We start from the raw sequence: 21,426 nt of genomic DNA on the forward strand, positions 1-21,426 counted from the left end.
TACAAATTGATAAGAACTAAAAGTGTCACTGTTTGCAGATGACATGATACTATACATAGAGAATCTTAAAGATGCCAGCAGAAAACTACTAGAGCTAATCAATGAATTTAGTAAAGTTGCAGGACACAGAATTAATGCACAGAAATCTCTTGCATTCCTATACACTAATGATGAAAAATCTGAAAGAGAAATTAAGGAAACACTCCCATTTACCACTGCAACACAAAGAATAAAATACCTAGGAATAAACCTACCTACAGAGACAAAAGACCTGTATGCAGAAAACTACAAAACACTGCTGAAAGAAATTAAAGATGCTACAAACAGATAGAGAGATATACCATGTTCTTAGATTGGAAGACTCAATATTGTGAAAATGACTACAGTACCCAAAGCCATCTACAGATTCAGTGCAATCCCTATCAAATTACCAATGACATTTTTTACAGAACTAGAGAAAAAAAATCTTAAAAGTTGCATGGAGACACAATAGGCCCCGAATAGCCAAAGCAGTCTTGAGGGAAAAAAAACGGAGCTGGAGGAATCAGACTCCCTGACTTCAGACTATACTACAAAGCTACAGTAATCAAGACAATACAGTACTGGCACAAAAATAGAAACATAGATCAATGGAACAGGATAGAAAGCCCAGAGACAAACCCACACACCTATGGTCAACTAATCTATGATAAAGGAGGCAAGGAGATACAATGGAGAAAAGACAGTCTCTTCAATAAGTGGTGCTGGGAAAACTGGACAGCTACATGTAAAAGAATGAAATTAGAACACTCCCTAATACCATACACAAAAATAAACTCAAAATGGATTAAGACCTAAATCTAAGACTGGACACCATAAAACTCTTAGAGGAAAACATAGGAAGAACACTCTTTGACATAAATCACAGCAAGATCTTTTCTCATCCACCTCCTAGAGTAATGGAAGTAAAAACAAAACTAAACAAATGGGACCTAATGAAACTTAAAAGCTTTTGCACAGCAAAGGAAACTACAAACAAGACGAAAAGACAACCCTCAGAATGGGAGAAAATATTTGCAAACAAATCAACAGACAATGGATTAATCTCCAAAATATATAAACAGCTCATGCAGCTCAACATTAAAAAAACAAACAACCCAATCCAGAAATGGGCAGACAACCTAAACAGACATTTCTCCAAAGAAGACATACAGATGGCCAAGAAGCACATGAAAAGCTGCTCAACATCACTAATTATTAGGGAAATGCAAATCAAAACTACAATGAGGTATCACCTCACACCAGTCAGAATGGGCATCATCAGAAAATCTACAAAGAAAAATGCTGGAGAGGGTGTGTAAAAAAGGGAACCCTCTTGCACTGTTGGTGGGAATGCAAACTGGTACAGCCAATATGGAGACCAGTATGGAGGTTCCTTAAAAAACTAAAAATAGAATTACCATATGACCCAGCAATCCCACGACTGGGCATATACCCAGAGAAAACCATAATTCAAAAAGACAAATGCACCCCAGTGTTGACTGCAGCACTATTTACAATAGCCAGGACATGGAAGCAACCTAAATGCCAATCCACAGACGAATGGATAAAGAAGATGTGGTACATATATACAATGGAATATTACTCAGCCATAGAAAGGAAATAAATTGGGGCATCTGTAGAGACGTGGATGCATCTAGAGACTGTCATACAGAATGAAGTCAGTCAGAAAGAGAAAGACAAATATTGTACATTAACGCATATATGTGGAACCTAGAAAATGGTACAGATGAACCGGTTTGCAGGGCAGAAATTGAGACACAGAAGTAGAGAACAGACGTATGGACACCAAGGGGGGAAAGTGGCGGGGTTGTGGTGTGATGAACTGGGAGATTGGGATTGACATATATATACTAATATATATAAAATGGATAACTAATAAGAACCTGCTATATAGGGCTTCCCTGGTGGCACAGTGGTTGAGAGTCCGCCTGCCGATGCAGGGGACACGGGTTCATGCCCCGGTCCAGGAAGATCCCACATGCCGCGGAGCGGCTGGGCCTGTGAGCCATGGCCGCTGAGCCTGCACAGCCAGAGCCTGTGCTCCACAACGGGAGAGGCCACAACAGTGAGAGGCCCGCGTAACGCAAAAAAAAAAAACAAAGAACCTGCTGTATAAAAAAATAAAATTCAAAAGTCACTGTGGGGAAAAAAAACAACAACAACCAAACCAAAAAAAAAAAAGAAAAAGAGAAAATCTGAGGAATGAGATATCCTTAAGGGGATCTGGAGGGGAAGGAATACACATATATATGTATATATATATACACACCCACACACACAAATATGTGTGTGTATATCTATCCCCAACCACCAGGAATTTAGAAGGTCGCATGCATGCCCAGGGCTGGGCACATGCTCAGAAGATCTGAGCCTGAGTAGGCAGGCCATAAGCTCTCACCACTGAACAACCCTGAGGCTCTGTGCAAGCAGAAGGCGAAGGCTAGGGGGCAGCTGTAAACTGCATGGCTGAGTGTTAAAGGATTGCTCCAACATGGATACAGAGTCCCTTAGCTTAGACTGGGAGACTGCTTCCAGGCATCTAAGGAAATTAAATTTCTATCCAATCACTGCCCACTCAGCTAACCGAGCCAAGACTTCAGTGCTCACATACAACTAAGAATACAGACTTTTAAAAATCAGTTCAGAAAAGTCACTAAACAACAAAGAGCAACAACAACAAAACCCTGGGGGGGCAGGCGGGGAGGGGGCAGAATCTGCCAGAGCAGAGTTGCCAAATTATATTACTCACAACACCTGGTTTGGGCTTCCCTGGTGGCGCAGTGGTTAAGAATCCGCCTGCCAATGCAGGGAACACGGGTTCGAGCCCTGGTCCGGGAAGATCCCCCATGCCGCGGAGCAACTAAGTCTGTGCGCCACAACTACTGAGCCTGTGCTCTAGAGCCCGCGAGCCACAACTACTGAAGCCCGCGCGCCTAGAGCCCGTGCTCTGCAACAAGAGAACCCACCCAATGAGAAGCTTGTGCACCACAACGAAGAGTAGCCCCCACTCGCCTCAACTAGAGAAAAGCCTGCACGCAGCAATAAAGACCCAACGCAGCCAAAGATAAATAAAATAACTAGATTAAAAAAATAAATCATCTATAAAAAACCTGGTTTTCAATACAAAAAGTAGGAGAAATACAAAGAGACAAGAATGTGTAGCCCCCTTCACTGGAAAATAAGAAGTCCTTGGGGAAACTTAAATATTGGAATTACTACACAAAGACTTTAAATTAGCTATTTTAAATATATTCAAAGAACTAAAGGAAACCATGAATAAAGAACTTTAAGTATGAGAATGATGTCTCACCAAATAGAAAATACCAGTAAAGCGACAGGAATTATTTAAAAAGCAAACAGAAATTCTGAAGTTGAAAAATACAACTTAAATTAAAAATTCACTTGAAAGGCAGAAGAAAGATTCAGCAAATCTGTAGACAGGCTGACCAAAATTATCTGGTCTGTGGAACAGAAAGCAAAAAGAATGAGGAAAACTGAACAGAGCCTCAAAGACCTGTGGGACACCATCAAGTGTACCACATACATACATGGGAGTGCCACAGAGGAGAAAGGGGCAGAAAAAAACTTAAATAATGGTCAAAAACTTACCAAATGTCTTGAAAACTCCCCCCAAATGTGCATTAATCTGCACATCCAAGAAACTCAATAAATTGCAAGTAGGATAAACTCAAAGAGATCCATATGTAGACACATTACAGCTAAACTGTCAAAAGCCAAAGAGAATCTTGAAAGGACAAGAGAAAAATGACTCATTGTGTACAAAGAACCCTCACTGGAAACTGACTTCTCCTCAGAAAATCCACTAGGCAGTTGGAGGACTTAAAAGTGCTGAAAGAACAAGCCTATGAACCAAGAATTCTACATCCAGCAATATTAGTCTCCAAAAATTAAGGAGAAATTAAGACATTCCCAGGTAAGCAAAAACTGAGAATGTGTCACAAGCAGAGCTCCCCCATAAAAAATACTGAGAAATACGAAAGAGAGTTCTCCAGGCTAAAGTGAAAGTAACTCGGATCCACGTGAAGATCACTGGTAAAGGTAACTACACAAGTAAATATAAAAGGTAGTATAAATGTCTTTAAAGACAACTGCATAAAGCAATAATTGTAAATGTGTTGACAGACGTATCAGTGTATAAAGACGTAATGTGAATGATGATAAAGCACAGAGGAGCGGGAGAAGGAATGGAAGGTATGAAGGAGCAAAGCTTTTGCATACTATTGTGCTTAAACTGGCATAATCCTAAATTAATCCCAGGTTATCATAGTTAAGATGTTAATGTAGCTCCCAGGGCAACGACTAAAGAAAAAAAATATGTCATAAAAGAAAAGACATGGAAATTAAAATTGTACGCTAGAAATATCTATTTCAAACAAAAGAAGACAATAATGGAGGAATAGAGGAACAAAAAAGACATATGACACAGAAAACAAATAGCAAGATTACCTTATCAGTAATTACAGTAAATGTAAATTGATTAAATATCCCAATTCAACACAGGGAAATCCTTTGTTTTAACCCAAACACACCTTGGTTATTTCATCAGATATGCTATAATCCAGGAACCTCAAAAGGGTCAGATAAATGCGGAATTTATTCAGCACAGAAGGCAGCACCGCAGAGAGAAGGCTGTTCATGTACTCCTCCATGTTTGGTGGAATTAGCTGTGGCTGTAAGTGGATCTGGCAGTCTGCCTAAAATGAGAAACAGTACACATTATTTTCCAAGTTCCTAAATCAACCTAGAATTTCAGGGGGATGCATTATCTCTATCAGCCCCTAAGGGAATTAAATACAATTCATTATTAGGGGGAGGGCACTGTTTAATATTAATTTCTATGCACTGTAACTATCTCAGCAATAATTACAGAAGTTAGCCTTTTCTTTGTTACTTATGTTTCTTCAATGGTATCAGTAAACATATAAAAAGACAGTGAATCTCTAAAAAGCAGCTAATTAAAATGTTTTAGATGTTTCCTTAATCACGGAACATGTACTCTATTTCTTACTGAACTGGATTTCTAGAAACCACATATAGCAAATCACACCTTCCCACAGAAATTTACCACTGGGCCATTTCATTCTCATTCACAGGCAGTTCCTCATGTATCAAGGGTGAACATCATTATACAGAGCAACTATACGCCTCTTCAACAACTGGGCATACTTCTCATCATTAATGACTCAGATGTAAAAGCTCTCTTCATTAGTCACTGATGATTCACCAGAGCATTTCACGATAAAGCATAGAAATAATTACCAGGTGATTAGGAACATTTTAAAAGGAACTCTAAAATATTTCTCACGTAGGACTGGCAGAAAACAATGGAACAGAGGCAGCAAGAACAAAGGTCTGGATGTTAATCAGGCAATTTACAGACAGTTTCTACTTTCTCTCCCTACATGTGGGAGTTTTCTGCTGCCAAGAGTTTTCTTTGCTTGTCTTGTGATTTTCTTTACAAAGTTTTCATCCCAGAGAACAAAATAAGCAGCTCCCTCATTAATAATCGGCAGCCACAACTCTGAAACAAGTTTAACTTATTAATAATAAGTAGTACCAAGAAACAAGGCAAAAATATAGATATCTTTCCAATGTAACCTCCGTCCATTTTAAAATGACCCTTCATTACCGGCAGGAGTGATCTCCCCTCCGAAGTAATAAAAACATTAATATTGCAGGGGAATTCCATCTGGTGGTAGCTGAAGTCATAATCCACCTTCTGCCAAGTTATTAGGTTGCTCAGGGCAGTCACATTATGAACACCTACAAAAACAAGGGAATAATTTTTCAGTAACTTGATTTTAATCACCTAACCAAATTAGTTTTGCTGACGTTAATAAGACATGAGAGTTCTACTGCTTTAAAAAAAAGTATATGAGGCACTGTTCAATCTTCTAAATGGTCATTAATTAATAGGCTTCACAGATAATATCTGTCAAGCTAGACAAACGTATTTCTGGAGCCAAGATTCCTCCCCCACCCACCCCAAATCTAATACCAAGCATCTGGTGTGCAATTAGATATAAAATAGTTCCCGATAAAAGTATGATTATTTTGTATGTGGCATCTTCACGGGGCTAAAATAATCTGGTAGAACCAAAATTATTTTTATACAGAGATAAGGTTAGTGAATTTTACTGAATTTATACTCACCTTTGCCTTAATTCTACACAGTCTACAGTATTTTTTCTATTTTTACCTCTTGAACTTACACCAGCAAAGTGTCTTAATTCTCATTTGAGCATAGATAAAGCAATCTGCTTTCTTGTAATTTTATAACATGTTCCATAACTGAGGTTAGTGCAAGCCATCTGATCTACTAAATATTTTTTCAGAGATTCTTTGAAAAATATTTTTAAAATCACATTGGCTGGTAGAAAATGTTTTATTAGATCTTTTCTACAACTTTTCTTTTGAGGTAATATAGGACTAAAGGCAAAACCTCCTCCCTTTTCAGCCTTTAAAAAGCTACCTGCTACTTGGTGTATTATCATACTATTTTCAAACTATCACAAAACATAGTTGATGTACACAATTTATTTGTTAATGATATATGCTTTAACCAAATTCACAGAGCAAGCCTTTGTCTTAAATATTGTGAAATGTGAATTTGTCTTTGTTCAGTTATTCCTTAGAAGATCATTACCACGCCTGGCTTTGCTGGGAGTTAGAAATGGAAGGACAACGTCCGTGCACACACCTGGCGTGTCCAGCTGCCCCTGTTCCAGGAGAGTTTCATCAATTACAAGAGAAGTATTGCTGGGCAGCTGGAGGAGCCCGCTGACCAAGCGATTGGCTGTGTAGTCTTTGTGGGGAATGAATTTCAAGTGGTTCATGTTCGCTATAGTCATCTGCAGATGAAAAGACTGCAAAGAGAAACTTTTTTAATGATCAAGGAACTAAGTTTCCCTCTTTTAAGAAAACATATATTTGGAGTTAAACACTACATTTTATAATGGAAAGAAAGAGCTTATTATTTCTAAGGGAGTAAGCAGTCTCATGGTTTCTTGAGCTCTTAGAAACAAAAATTTCTCCATCATAAGAATTTCTGATTCTATGAGCTGCTTTATTTTCAGCTGTCTTGTTCAGTATTCTTGAAGAATATTTTTTATTTTACCAGTGAACCAGAAACAAATGATAGACAACTGATATATATATCAAATATTCAGAGGCTTATAACTTCTTTAACTGACCACAGGCTAACAAAACAGAAAATAAAATGTTTATTTACACATCAAGACGGAGAGAGAAAAGCTTAATTTTCCGCTGTGCTCCCTGAATTAAAATCATATTCATCAGTAAAGGCAAACATACAGTAGAAGTAGGAAATCATCCATACACAAATACGATATCTAAATCAGTAATCGTGAGAGGAGAGGACAAACACCAAACTATATTGCCCAAGGTGGTCTACAAATTCAATGCAATCCCTATCAAATTACCAATGGCGTTTTTTGGTTTTGTTTTTGTTTTTTTGCGGTACACAGGCCTCTCACTGTTGTGGCCTCTCCCGTTGCAGAGCACAGACTCCGGACGCGCAGGCTCAGCGGCCATGGCTCATGGGCCCTAGCCACTCTGCGGCATGTGGGATCTTCCCAGACCGGGGCACGAACTGAACCCGTGTCCCCTGCATCGGCAGGCGGACTCTCAACCCACTGCGCCACCAGGGAAGCCCCCAATGGCGTTTTCTATAGAACTAGAAAAAAAAATTTTTAATTTGTATGGAGACACAAAAGACCCCAAATAGCCAAAGCAATCTTGAGAAAGAAAAATGGAGCTGGAGGAATCAGGTTCCTTGACTTCAGACTATACTACAAAGCTACAGTCATCAAAACAGTATGGTACTAGCACAAAACAAAAATGTAGATCAATGGAACAGAACAGAAAGCCCAGAAATAAACCCACACACATATGGTCAATTAATCTACAACAAAGGAGGCAAGAATATACCATGAAGAAATGACAGTCTCTTCAATAAGTGTTGCTGGGAAAACTGGACAGCCACATGTAAAAGAATGAATTAGAACAGTCTCTAACACCATATAAAAAAATAAACTCAGAATGGATTAAAGACCTAAATGTAAGACTGGATACCATAAAACTCCTAGAGGAAAACATAGGCAGAACACTCTGACATAAATGGCAGCAATATCTTTTTGGATCTATCTCCTAGAGTAATAGAAATAAAAACAAAAATAAACAAATGGGACTTAATTAACCTTAAAAGCTTTTGCACAACAAAGGAAACCATAAAGAAGATGAAAAGACAGCCCTCAGAATGGGAGAAAATATTTGCAAATGATGCAACTGACAAGGGCTTAATTTCCAAAATATACAAACAGCTCATACAGCTCAGTATCAAAATAACAAACCCAATCAAAAAGTGGGCATAGGGCTTCCCTGGTGGCGCAGTGGTTGAGTGTCCGCCTGCCGATGCAGGGGACACGGGTTCGTGCCCCAGTCTGGGAGGATCCCACATGCCACGGAGCGGCTGGGCCCGTGAGCCATGGCCGCTGAGCCTGCGTGTCCGGAGCCTGTGCTCCACAATGGGAGAGGCCACAACAGTGAGAGGCCCGTGTACCGCAAAAAAAAAAAAAAAAGTGGGCACAGACCTAAGTAGGCATTTCTCCAGAGATGACATACACATGGCCAAAAGGCACATGAAAAGCTGCTCAACATTGCTATTAGAGAAATGCAGATCAAAACTACAATGAGATATCACTCACACTGGTCAGAATGGCCATCATCAAAATGTCTACAAATAATAAATGCTGGAGAGGGTGTGGAGAAAAGGGAACCCTCCTACACTGTTGGTGGGAATGTAAGTTGGTGCAGCCTCTATGGAAAACAGTATGGAGTTTCCTCAGAAAACTAAAAATAGAATTACCAAAGGATCCAGCAATCCCACTCCTGGGCATAGAAACAAAACTCTAAACCACAAAGATACACGCACCCCTTTGTTCACAGCAGCACTATTCACAATAGCCAAGACATGGAAATAACCTAAATGTCCATCAACAGATGAATGGATAAAGAAGATGTGGTACATATATACAATGCAATACTCAGCCATAAAAACCAATGAAATAATGGCATTTGCAGCAACATGGATGGATCTAGAGATTATCATACTAAGTAAAGTAAGCCAGACAGAGAAAGACAAATATCGTATGATATCACTTACATGTGGAATCTTAAAAAAAAAAAAAAAAAAAAAGATACAAATGAACTTATATACAAAACAGAAATAGACCCACAGACACAGAAAACAAACTTATGGTTACCAAAGGGGAAAGGGTTGAGGGGTGGGGGGATAAATTAGGAGTTTGGGATTAACATAATACACTACTGCATGTAAAACAGATAACCAACAGGGACCTACTATATAGCACAGGGAAGTATACTCAATATTTTGTAATAACCTATAAGAGAAAAGAATCTGAGAAAAAAATAGATATATATGTATGTGTAACTGAATCACTCTGCTGTACACCTGAAACTAACACAACACTGTAAATCAACTGTACTTCAATTTTTAAAAAATCTGTGAATCACTATATTGTACACCTGTAACTTATATAATATTATATATCAACTATACTTCCGTTTTAAAAATTTTTAATAAATTTTGAAAATAAAATAAAACTATATTCATTCAGCATAGACAGCTGCAGACCTCTAAACAAATTGCTCCAAGGAGGCCTGAGGTGTGGAGGACTCCACACTGTCATCAGCGCTGTGGGTCTCGGAACCTGCTCTACCCGGGAGAGCCACCTCCTCACCCAGTCTCAGCAGTAGAAAATCAGTTAAGTCCACCTGCACCTCCCTCCGTCTTCCTGAGCCCACCACACCCAGTGCCCTCTGCACCCTGCGTTGTACTCCAATCTAAGATCACTCTGGACCATAAAGAAGTATGTGTGGTACGGGTGGAGACTGGGGTGGGGAAGGATGTCAAGGAAGAGAGAAGATGTATTTTCAAAATGCAGAGGATTTTTGTACTTTGGCTCAGTAATTCAAAGAAAGCGGAGGGGGGGGGGTCATATTATAGATACAAGGAAATGACCCCGAAAGAAACAGAGTCTGTCGAAACAAAAGGTGGCATAGAGCAGGGTGCAGCTCCATATAAGCAAAAGCAGGTCACTCACACTTACTGCTACGAAAACTAAATAAGATATTAAAAAGGCAAGTGTTTAGAAAAAGTTCAGTGCTAGCTAGACACAAACATAAGAGTAATATAAGGGAGTGGGATATGGTAAAAATGAAACAGTAAAACAAACCACTACAAAGTGATGTGGAATAAAAAGAACAAAAAGGAAATACCTTACCATGCAAGAATCTTGAGTACTTTCCTCATATCACTTTCATACTTAAAAATATAATTCATGTCCCAAGTATGTGCTACTTAAATCTTGGCCTCAAGCTTTGAGTGGCCCTAGGCTGCCACTCAGACCCCACGTCCTACGCTCCTCCCCAGCATTCATTCCATGGCAGTACACCGGCCCCTCAGGCTGGCGTTCCTCAACATGCCCAGCACGCTGCGCTCGGACCCTGAACTTGTTCTCTGCACAGGACAGACACTTTCCCCAACACGGCCCTGTGTCTTGATCCTGGGTTTGCATCAAGTCTCTCCCTGAACTCCACCCTGGAGAGGGCTTCCCCAACACGCTGTAGATGTCAGCAACTCCACCCTGGCCTACCCCCCAGCACTCCCTATCCCCTTCCCCTGGGCCTTTACTGTTCTCCATGGCACTTCAGTGACATACTATATATGTTATTATTTGTTGGTCTTCCACCACCAACAAAATGTGGTCCAGGGCACTCCCAGGGAGTTGCTGAAAACCTTTTATGGGGTCCATGAGGTCAAAATCACACATGGATAAAAGATCCATTCAATGTGCAAGACAGACCAATGAATTTACGATAGCAGAGTATAAAAAGTTCATTGATGAGATTACAGATTTCACACAACTATCCTTGAAGAAAATGCCATATGGACAGTTTTGGTCTAGTATCAGAAGAATATCTACAGTTATCTGAAAATGCCACTAAAAGTCCTTCCTTTGCCAACTACTTTTTCATCTGTGTAAGGCCAGCATTCCTTCATATACTTCAGTCAAAACATCATGTTACAATAGACTGAATGCAGGAACAGATATGACAATCCAGCTGTCTTCTATTAATCCAGACATTACAGAGACTGGCAAAAATTTAAAACAATGTCACTTTTATCACTAATATTATTTTGTTTGGAAAAAAAGCTATTTTTTACAAAAATATTTTACTTCTGCTCATATGTAATTGATTTTCAATGAATATTTTAATATGTTTTTAGTTTTAACTTCTAATATGGTAAATTGATAATAAAAACCCAAACAACATCTCTTGAAGTTCTCAATAATTTTTTAACAGTGTAAAGTGAGTCAAGGAGAGTGAGAAATGTTGGTCTATTTAGTCCAATGCTGTTTCTTAAGAGCCCAGAAGACACTCAATAAACACTGGTTAAATGAATGATCTGTTTCAACCTCTTAAATTTCCAAAGAAGTGATCGGCATTGCCAGTCACACAGCTAATTAGAAGCTATTCCCCTGTCCCCAAGATCTTAATACCACACGAACACTGCGTTCCAGATGTCCTGGCAAATAAAGGTAGCTTGACTTTCCAAACAGGAATTAAAACCGGGGTAGGAGAGATCAAGTTATTACCTCAACTAAAAGAATTATGCTCCTATAATTTAGAGTTTACTTAGATTTACGATTTTAAAGCACACAAAGGATACCAAATTGTACAAACAAACTGGCATCAACGGAGAGTACAATGTTAAGGGAGTTACTACAGTTGTGTTGTTACTTGAAGAGACCTGTGCTAAGGCAATAAAGGAAACATGAAATGTTTAGGAGTTAGTACATTTTAAATTATGAAACTAGGCAGGCTTTGTTTCCCCTTAATGAGGTCTGTTAACATCTCAAAGTTAAATATTTGGGTTGAATGAAAGACAATTAGATGGACTTTTAAAGTGTACTTAAGCTTATAATACATATTTATATTGATCTTACTGCTGGAACTAGATGTTGGATAATTCGATATAAGTGTTCGGTGAAGGTACTATTCCGTGGACACCCACTCAAGTTAACCGTAAATTTTCCTAGTGGAAGAACATCTCTTCTTGTATATCTAGAAAAAAAAAGATATCAAGCAATAAGATACTCATGTGATTTCCTGATCTCCATCAAAAAGCAAACGAAGAAAAATTAGCTTAATACTGTCATTAAAATTAAAGCAGATTATTCTGATCAGTTGTTTTTTTAAGCAGAAACAACAATAAAAATAACAGCCAATATTTAAGTGCTGGGCACGTGCCAGGTACTGTTCTAAGTACTTAAATGCTTTCTCATTTAATTCCCAAACACTCTAAGGTAGGTATTATTGTTTTCATTTTACAGATGAGAAACCTGAGATACAGAAATTTTAAGAAACATGCCCACGTTCACGTAGCCAGGAAGTGACAGAGCTGAATTTGAACCCAGGTAGTTTGGTTCCAGAGTCTATGCTCTCAACCATCATGTACTACTGTCTCAAATCCTACCTGAGGAAAGATTTATAGTACAAAGATGTTTACTGGAGGATTATTTAAACAGAGAAAAAGTAGGAAAACCTAACATTTAGGGAAAAAGTACAGCTGTCTATAATGAAATACTGCACAGCCATTAAGAGGTTCAAGAAGAATTATGATAGGAAACGCTTAACATAAATGATAAAAGCAAGATAATGATCTGTTTAGAGTATAACTGAGATCTAAGTAGGGATGGATACATATGTAAACAAAAAAAAGATGATATGAACAGGTACCAAGATCTGTTAACTGAGATCATCTTTAAGTGGTGAGATTATAGACAATTTCAATTTTCTTCTTTATGCTCTTGGAACTTGTTGAAGGCACACATGTTATTTTGAAATCAGAAAACAAAGAGCTGTAGTGAAGTGAAAGGGAGAGGGGCACATGTCCACATACAAGTGAGATGTACACCAAATGGACCTCACAGAGCCTTGGGATGTATAAATAGAGAATTCAGAATGCAAAAAGGATAAAACAACTCATTTTACTCATTGGCCAGGTTCTTTATCTGATTTTTGCTCTTAAATTTAAGGAGATACAATCAAAATGCTACATGTGATGCTGAGAAAAGTTGAAAAAGGAATTTCTGTGATTTGGTATAACACCTGTTACACTGAACAAATAACCATCTGGTGATGAAACCTGATAAAAACAGAAACCTTTCTGTTCTTTTCCCCTCTCAACAAAACACCAAACTCCCTTAATTCCCACCAAGAACAGAGCACTTACACTGTAGAAATGAGATGTAATATAAGATATTCAGCAGCCAAACTGTCTCCCAAAAGGGCGTGAGTGAGGAACCCAAGCAGTTCTGCTCTGACTGGAGACAATTCAGACATGAAACTAGAAACAACTGGAGAGAGAAAGGAGACCAGATTCAGAACACAAACCAGTTCCTCTCGTGTCTCTTAGGTTAAAAAGTAACTGGAACAAAGCACTGCACATCAGTAGATGACTAGTATGGACTTAAAATATTGGTCGGTAAGTGATGCCAGCTGTCAAAATAAGACAGCGTGTGTACCTTTTGGGGGGCCTCATTTTAATGAAGAGAATTAACATAAAGGAAAATGGGGCAAAGAAATGGTGACCGCTGGAGAAATTTATTCTGATGACCAAGAATCTGACTGACAGCTCCACCACGCAGCTTTCACGTGCTGGGTAAGTCTCTGGGCCACGAGGCTTTAGCACTTACACTTACAGGTTTTGCTCTCCTCCTTGTTAAGGCAAGCAGGCAGTAAAGGGTTGATGTGCTGCAACTTCTGGGCTAAAACCACATGGATTCTTGGCACTAAGGAGGCAGGAGGACTGTGCACTCTCTGTTCTTCGGCCGTGTCTGTGCATTCCATTGGATCTAGCAGCGAAGAGGCATCCCTGCGGAGAGATGACAGAGCTTCAGTTCACAAAGGCGGCAGCTGTACAGATGTAAAAATAACACACATCTCTGAAAATCAAATGAGAACTCAAGCCAAGAACAATTTCACCTGCAGGTCCCCTTAAAGAGCAGAAAATGCTCCTCTTCCTTGTGAACACTTACATCACAGATTTCAGGCTACTTTGGTCATATTATGAGATAATGTACTTATTCTATTCTTCAAGATCAATAACATTTTTACTGGGTGTGTTGTAACTGCAACAAATGGGATACAGCATATCACTCATCAAGTTACTTCAGAATGCAGACACCCTTTCTTAAGCTACTAGCTGGGACATCAAATACTTCATCACGTGTCTCAAAAATGGGGGCCTCTTCCTTAAAAGCCATCAGGTGTCTACTATTCAGTGTGAAGAATCCATTCCTCTCTCTTGCTAATTTTTTTTCCTAAATTTTATTCTTACATGATACCTCTCTTGAACAGTGAATAGACAAGCAGTGAAAAGGAAGTGTGAGTTTTTCAGGTTTGCTCAATAAATTAGCAGATGATAGATTTATTGTGAGATGATTGAAACAAATGACTAAGATGTTTTTAGACTTTACAGACTGACTCTAGAGAGTAATCAATTCATACCACCATCCTCCTTAAATACAAGAATGATACCAACAACCTTTATATAGTGTGTACCATGTGCCGGGCAATGTTCTTCACTTTGCACACACAAATTCATTAAAACCTCACAACCACCCTCATGTATAATGAGGAAACCAAGCCACCGTAGTAGTTAAGTGTAAGGTCACAAAGCCAGTAAGTGGCCAAACCAGGATCCCAACCCAGGCCATCTGGCTCAGTCTGTGTACTAAAATGCCTCCATAAATGAAGTAACTCAAGCAGGAAATTCACCATAACCAGAAACAGCCAAGACAAGCAATTTTGTATGCCATTATTATGGAACTGTTTATTTAAAGTTGTTTAAAATGTCTGTTTTGCATCATTTTTTAAGTGTGAAAAAATAAGTTCTTCCTATGGAAAACCAAGATGAATGTCCAATATTTAACAAAAAACTCTACTGCAGGGGCAGAATATAATTCCTTTCTTTCGCCAACCTCAAAACAAAATAAGAAAGAATGAGGATGATCTGGATTTTCAGAATATATTGAGGGGAAAAAATATGTAAAAGAGCACATATACCATGCCCCCTTTTATATAAGGCTAAGTGAGGGAAAAAATATATATGTATCTGTTTTTGCAAAAAAGAGATACAGGAAGGATAAAAGCAGAACTGAGGCTGGTTCCCTACAGCAGCAGTCCTCAGCCTTTTTGGCACCAGGGACCAGTTTCACGGAAGACAATTTTCCCACGGATGGGCTGGGGAGTGGGGGGGTGCAGGGGTTGGGGGGATGGTCCAGGTGGCAACGCGAGCAAGGGGAGCAGCAGATGAAGCCTCGCTCTCCTGCCCTACAGAGCATGGGTGGGAGCAGGGTAGAAGAGATGAAGGTAGTGGGGAATGACATTCCTACATTCTTTTTATACAGTTTTGATTTTGGCAACAATTTCCATGTTTTCTATACTTATCTTTAAGTACAGAAACCAATAAGGACAGAGGGAAAACTCTGCAGTGAAACACAATGGAAACAAATGAACCTAACTATGTATAATGAATAACAACTAGCAGAGCACTAAGTGGGAGGAAGTCACCCAGGTAACTCTGGAACACAGCTGACTATATATACCCTCTCATTCTAAAATAAAAATTGGAAACAAATAATGAACTCAAGTTACTAGGTTTGTTTTTTGCAGTGGTATGGGTTATCAATTCTGAAATTACCTTCTCTGCATAGCAGTCTCCTCTTATCAGCAGGGAATACATTCCAAAACCCCTAGTGGATGCCTGAAACTGTGGATAGTACTGAGCCCCACATATGTCTTTTCCTATACATACATTCCTATGATAAAGTTTAATTTACAAATTAGGCACCGTAAGAGATTAACCATGATAACTAATAATAAAAATGAACAATTACAATGATATACTGTAATAAAAGTTACGTGAATGTGGTTTCTCTCTCAAAATATCTTATTGTACAAATTTAATGCCTTCTCCATCTTAACTAAGCACTTATCACATACCGTGACTGTAACTTTTGCAGGTTGAGATACAAAAGCAAAACTAGCACTAATTTCTTTTTCCATCTCAACAATTTCACAGAATCTTCTACTGTTCTTACTATAGATCTTAACAACCTCAGCATACGATTTTTTTTCTTTCCGTATAAGTCAAAAAATTTTACCTTTTCACTTTAAAAAAAGCATTTTACAGCTTTTCTTTGGCATACGCGAATTGCCAGATCACTACGCTTATGCTTTGGGGCCATTATTAAGTAAAATAAGGGTTACTTGACTACAGGCACTGTGATACCTGGAAAGTCGATCTGATAACTGAGATGGCTACTAAGTGACTAACGGATGGCATACCCTGGACAAAGGGATGATTCACGTCCTGGGCAGGACGGAGTGGGACAACTCAAAATTTCATCACACTACTAAGAAAGGTATGCAATTTAAAACTTATTGTTTATTTCTGGAATTTCCCAGTTAATATTTTCAGACAGCGGTTGACTGTAGGTAACTGAAACCATGGAAAGCAAAACCAAAGTGAGGGGGACCCTACTATACCATAGAACTGAGCAAAGGAATATATTGAGGATACTAGGAGTCAAGTTTCTTTCTGTTAGAAAAGGGAATTACAAATACGGAAAGGAGGAAGACTAGAATGACACCGAGTTGTGGAGCTGAACTGAACTGGAAACAGGAAGACAGCGTGAGCTCATGGTTTCTGATATTGTAAATAATATAAAAATATATGTAGATGTGTGTATATAAATGTGTGCGTGTGTGAGTATGTATATATTTATTTCCTAGCTCTGCTGAAATGTCATAGAAGCAATGCCAGCTCAGGACCAATGAGCACACCAGTACTCAAATCTCGATTTTTTAAACAAAATTCCTCAGTAAAAGAAACAGGTGCTCCTTGGAAAAAGGGCTGAGACTGAGGCTGAAGCATGGGAAGTACAAGATGAGGCTGAAACAGCTTAATGCATCAGAAAATATATGTTCAAAAATGGTAAGATAAGGTCACGTCAAAAAGAACCCACTGGTGGCGCAGTGGCTGAGAGTCCGCCTGCCGATGCAGGGGACACGGGTTCGTGCCCCGGTCCGGGAAGATCCCACATGCCGCGGAGCGGCTGGGCCCGTGAGCCATGGCCGCTGAGCCTGCGCTCCGCAACGGGAGAGGCCACAACAGTGAGAGGCCCGTGTACCGCGAAAAAAAAAAAAAAGAACCCACAGTTCGATCGGTAGCAGGAGCGGACCCCGGAGAGCCCCGAGCAGCCCCACTGCCACCGTCCCCACTCACCATCACCGCAACCATGAGCAGCGAGGCCGAGACCCAGCAGCCACCCGCCGCCCAACCCCCCGCCCTCACTGCTGCCGCCGCCAAGCCCAGCACGATGGGCATGGGCAGGACTGGCAGTGGCGCAGGCAGCGGTGGCCCCGGCAGCCTCACATCAGCGGCGCCTGCTGGTGGGGACAAAAAGATCATTACAGCGAAGGTTCTGGGAACAGTAAAACGGTTCAATGTAAGAAACAGATATGGTTTCATCAACAGGAGTGACACCAAGAAACATGTATTCGTACACCAGACTGCCATAAAGAAGAAACCCAGGTAGTACCTTCGCGGTGTAGCAGATGGAGAGACTGTGGAGTTCGATGTTGCTGAAGGAGAAAAGGGGGGTGCGCAGGCAGCAAATGTTACAGGCCCTGGTGGAGTTCCAGCGCAAGGCAGTAAACATGCAGCAGACCGTAACCATCATAGACACTATCCACGTCGTAGGGGTCCTCCACGCAATCACCCGCAGAATTACCAGAACAGTGAGAGTGGGAAAAAGAATGAGGGATCGGAGAGTGCCAGGCCCAACAGCGTCGGCCCTACCGCAGGCGAAGGTGCCCACCTTACTGCATGCAGAGACCCAATGGGTGTCGACCACAGCACTCCAACCCTCCTGTGCAGAGAGAAGTGATGGAGGGTGCTGACAACCAGGGTGCAGGAGAACAAGGTAGAGGAGTGAGACAGAATATGCCTTCCTCCCCAAAGATGCCCAGAGAGGATGGCAATGAAGAAGATAAGGAAAATCAAGGAGATGAGACCCAACGTCAGCAGCCACCTCGACATCGGTACCGCGGCAACTTCAATTACCAACGCAGACGCCCAGAAAACCCTGAACCACAAGATGGCAAAGAGACAAAAGCAGCCAATCCACCAGCTGAGAATTCATCCGCTCCCGAGGCTGAGCAGGGCAGGGCTGAGAAAATGCCGGCTTACCATCTCTACCATCACCCGGTTTAGTCATCCAACAAGAAGAAACAAATATGAAATTCCAGCAATAAGAAATGAACAAAAGACTGGAGCTGAAGACCTTAAGTGCTTGCTTTTTGCCTGTTGACCACATATCTAGAACTATGTGCATTATCTAAGCAGCAAGGGGTTTTTATTATTTTTACCTAAAGACATCTCTTTTTGGTAATGACAAACGTGTTTAAAAAAAAAAAGAAAAAGCCTGTTTTTTCTCAATACACCTTTAAAGGTTTTTAAATTGTTTCATATCGGGTCAAGTTGAGATTTTTTAAGAACCTCATTTTTAATTTGCAATAAAAGTTTACTGCTTGATTTTTTTCAAAAAAGTCAACAAACTGCAAGCACCAGTTTTAAGGTCTTAAATAATAATAATTTTTAAAAAAAGAACCCAGAGCCTGCTTAAAGTGGCTCCCAGTAGCCAAATATGGGAAAATTTGAGCCTCAAAATAAATAACAGATTAACATCCACACTAACATAAACAAAAATTACTTGAATGAATAAATAGGAGAGAAATCTTACAGTAGAGTTCTTTATAATTTCAAACTTTCAGAAAAGTTGGAGGGTAATTATGTCAAAATAGACTCACCTTTCATCATTATTCAGTATACTTAGCACAGGATCCACAGACAGTATGCCATATAACTCAAGAACATCATTTACTTTAAAACAATCCCAGTCTTCATAGACCTAACAAGAGGCCACACAAAATCACATTGTTAGGACTAAATAACACCAAAAAAGCATACGATATTAGTCTTAAAGTAATAATAATATCTTAGCATTTTAAATCAGAAAATGAACCTCAAAGCAACTCCTTTATTTGATAAATTGAGATCAAGAGAGGTAAAGCACTTACCTGAAGTCATTCTGCAATGAGCAAATACGTTAACAACTAAAACATGAGCCCTCCTGACTCCTGACCAATGTCTGTTTCCCCACTACATTCAGAGAAAAGGCTTTCCCCCAAGGATGATGGTCAACTAAAACTAGAAACATGCATTATCTCAAAATCTATTAACTACATCAAGAGAAGGGAAAACCCCACGATTATTAACTTTGGACTTATTCACAAGCTATGCAGTGTTAGGAGGATTAACACAAACTTAGAATGGCCATGAGGTTTCTCACAGTAAAGAGCCAAACTTTCAAAGCTGTCTATCATGATGGATATTAGAAACTGTCAAAGCCTCCTACTGGTGAGACCTAAGAGAAGCACGGAAGGAAAAACGTGCTAATTTTTGCTCCTGTGCTACATAACTGAAGTGCCATTTAAATTAAAACCACAACAACTAAGAACAGAAATTCTCAATGATCATTTCTGAAACTTGTATCACTTGTTCACCTCTCATGATTAAAAAATCAGAATAAGCAGAATAGGGGAACAAACTATTAACAGATTTTTTTCCTTCTACCTTATTTTAAATCTAAGTGAGAAATGGCTTTTGATAAGAAAAGGAAGAATGATGAAAATAAAGCAGATAGGGACTTCCCTGGTGGTCCAGTGGTTAAGAATCCGCCTTCCAATGCAGGGTACCCAGGTTCGATCCCTGGTGTGGGAACTAAGATCCCACATGTGGTGGGGCAACTACGCCCGCGCTGCAACTACATAGCCTGCGCGTCTCAACTAGAGAGAGGCCAGCGCACCGCGACAAAGATCCCGCACAACTAAGACCCAACGCGGCCAATAAATAAATATTAAAAAATAAAGCAGATATTAGTAAGTTAGAAATGATATAGAAAGGAAATAGATATTAATTTAAAAGTTGTTCCACTTCTATCTGAAATATCCATTTTTTGTAAACAATGCCGTGGTAGACAAAATAATGTCCCCCCACCACTCCGACCAATATCCACTTCTTAATCACTGGAATCCTTGAGTATGTTGTTACCTTACATGTAAAAGGAACTTGTATAAATTAAGGACCCTAAGATGGGGAGATTATTCTGGATTGCATGGGTGGGCTCAATTTAATCATACATGTCCTGAAAATTGGAGAATCTCTCCTACCTAAGGTCAGAGGGAGATGTGACTATGAAGAAATGGTCAGAGGGCTGCATTACTGCTGACTTGGAAGATGGAGGAAGGGGCCACAAGCCAAGGAATAATGGCAGCCTCCAAAAGCTGGAAAAGGCAAAAAAACAGACTCCCCCCCTAAAGCCTCCAGAGAGGAACCAGTCCTGCTGTCACCTGAATTTTAACCCCAGTGAGATCCATGTTGGACTTCTGGCCTAAAGCCTGCAAAATGATAAATTTTGTTGTTTTAAGCCACTAAGTTTGTGGTGATTTGTTACAGCAGCAAGAGGAAACTTGCTAATACAAATGCTAAGAGATTTCTGTTTTAATTTCTGAGACACTTAACACATCTTTGTCAGCATCAGGTCTATGAAAGATTTTATTACCTTCACGAGGCATGCAGGACCCTTCTCTCCTGGCAGTGGAAAATTCAGATCAAAAGGAGAAGAGAAGTTTAGCGAGTTCAGCTGTTGTCCAGAAGAAGCTTCAGTTTCTAAACGTTTTGGTTCTCCACACCACTGAAGACCACCAACACTCCCTAAATTCAAAGGGACAGCATTGCACATCATCATTGCTAAGGCTTCCTGGAGATAAAGAACATTCCTAAACAGCCTTTTGAATTTGATAGAAATGATGCTTCTGAGCTTACAAACTTCAAGTTGTTACAGTTTTTAAGGAAATACCACATACTAGAAGCCCTTTGACCTATCAAGAGAACAAAGATTATTATGAAGATCTGAAAGTGTCATCACTTTCCACCTGCAATAAAATGGCAACAAATTCCCCCCCCCATCAAATCTCATGTAAGTAACTTTAAAGTTAATATTTAACATCGTTACTTGACATCTTTGACCCAAGGAGTACACGGGTCTACTGACAACAAAAATACCTTTGTAGAACATACTTCTTTCTACTTATTAAGTAGAATAAAACCATATAGCAATAAAT

General features: G+C 39.7%; 1 protein-coding gene and 1 pseudogene across 4 annotated transcripts in view; one reads left to right on the forward strand and one right to left on the reverse strand.

Moving 5' to 3' along the window:
* MCMBP (minichromosome maintenance complex binding protein) overlaps window positions 1–21,426 on the reverse strand; it is a 68,773-nt gene that overhangs the window by 7,129 nt on the left and 40,218 nt on the right. For 2 of the 4 annotated variants that reach the window (XM_029244768.1, XM_029244767.1), the window contains exons 7-14: window positions 20,865–21,016; window positions 19,051–19,151; window positions 13,869–14,047; window positions 13,406–13,529; window positions 12,117–12,234; window positions 6,764–6,929; window positions 5,693–5,826; window positions 4,593–4,757 (exon numbers count right to left, since the gene is read on the reverse strand). In XM_029244768.1, the coding sequence (XP_029100601.1) occupies window positions 4,593–4,757; window positions 5,693–5,826; window positions 6,764–6,929; window positions 12,117–12,234; window positions 13,406–13,529; window positions 13,869–14,047; window positions 19,051–19,151; window positions 20,865–21,016 (1,139 nt within the window). The remainder of the gene's footprint in view (window positions 1–4,592; window positions 4,758–5,692; window positions 5,827–6,763; window positions 6,930–12,116; window positions 12,235–13,405; window positions 13,530–13,868; window positions 14,048–19,050; window positions 19,152–20,864; window positions 21,017–21,426) is intronic. The other 2 variants (XR_003796966.1, XM_029244769.1) reach the window with 2 other exon arrangements.
* Window positions 17,397–18,849, forward strand: LOC114908516 (annotated as a pseudogene).

Source organism: Monodon monoceros, unplaced genomic scaffold (genome assembly GCF_005190385.1).
Source record: "Monodon monoceros isolate NGI ecotype Baffin Bay Population unplaced genomic scaffold, NGI_Narwhal_1 Super_Scaffold_4, whole genome shotgun sequence".
NCBI lineage: Eukaryota > Metazoa > Chordata > Mammalia > Artiodactyla > Monodontidae > Monodon > Monodon monoceros.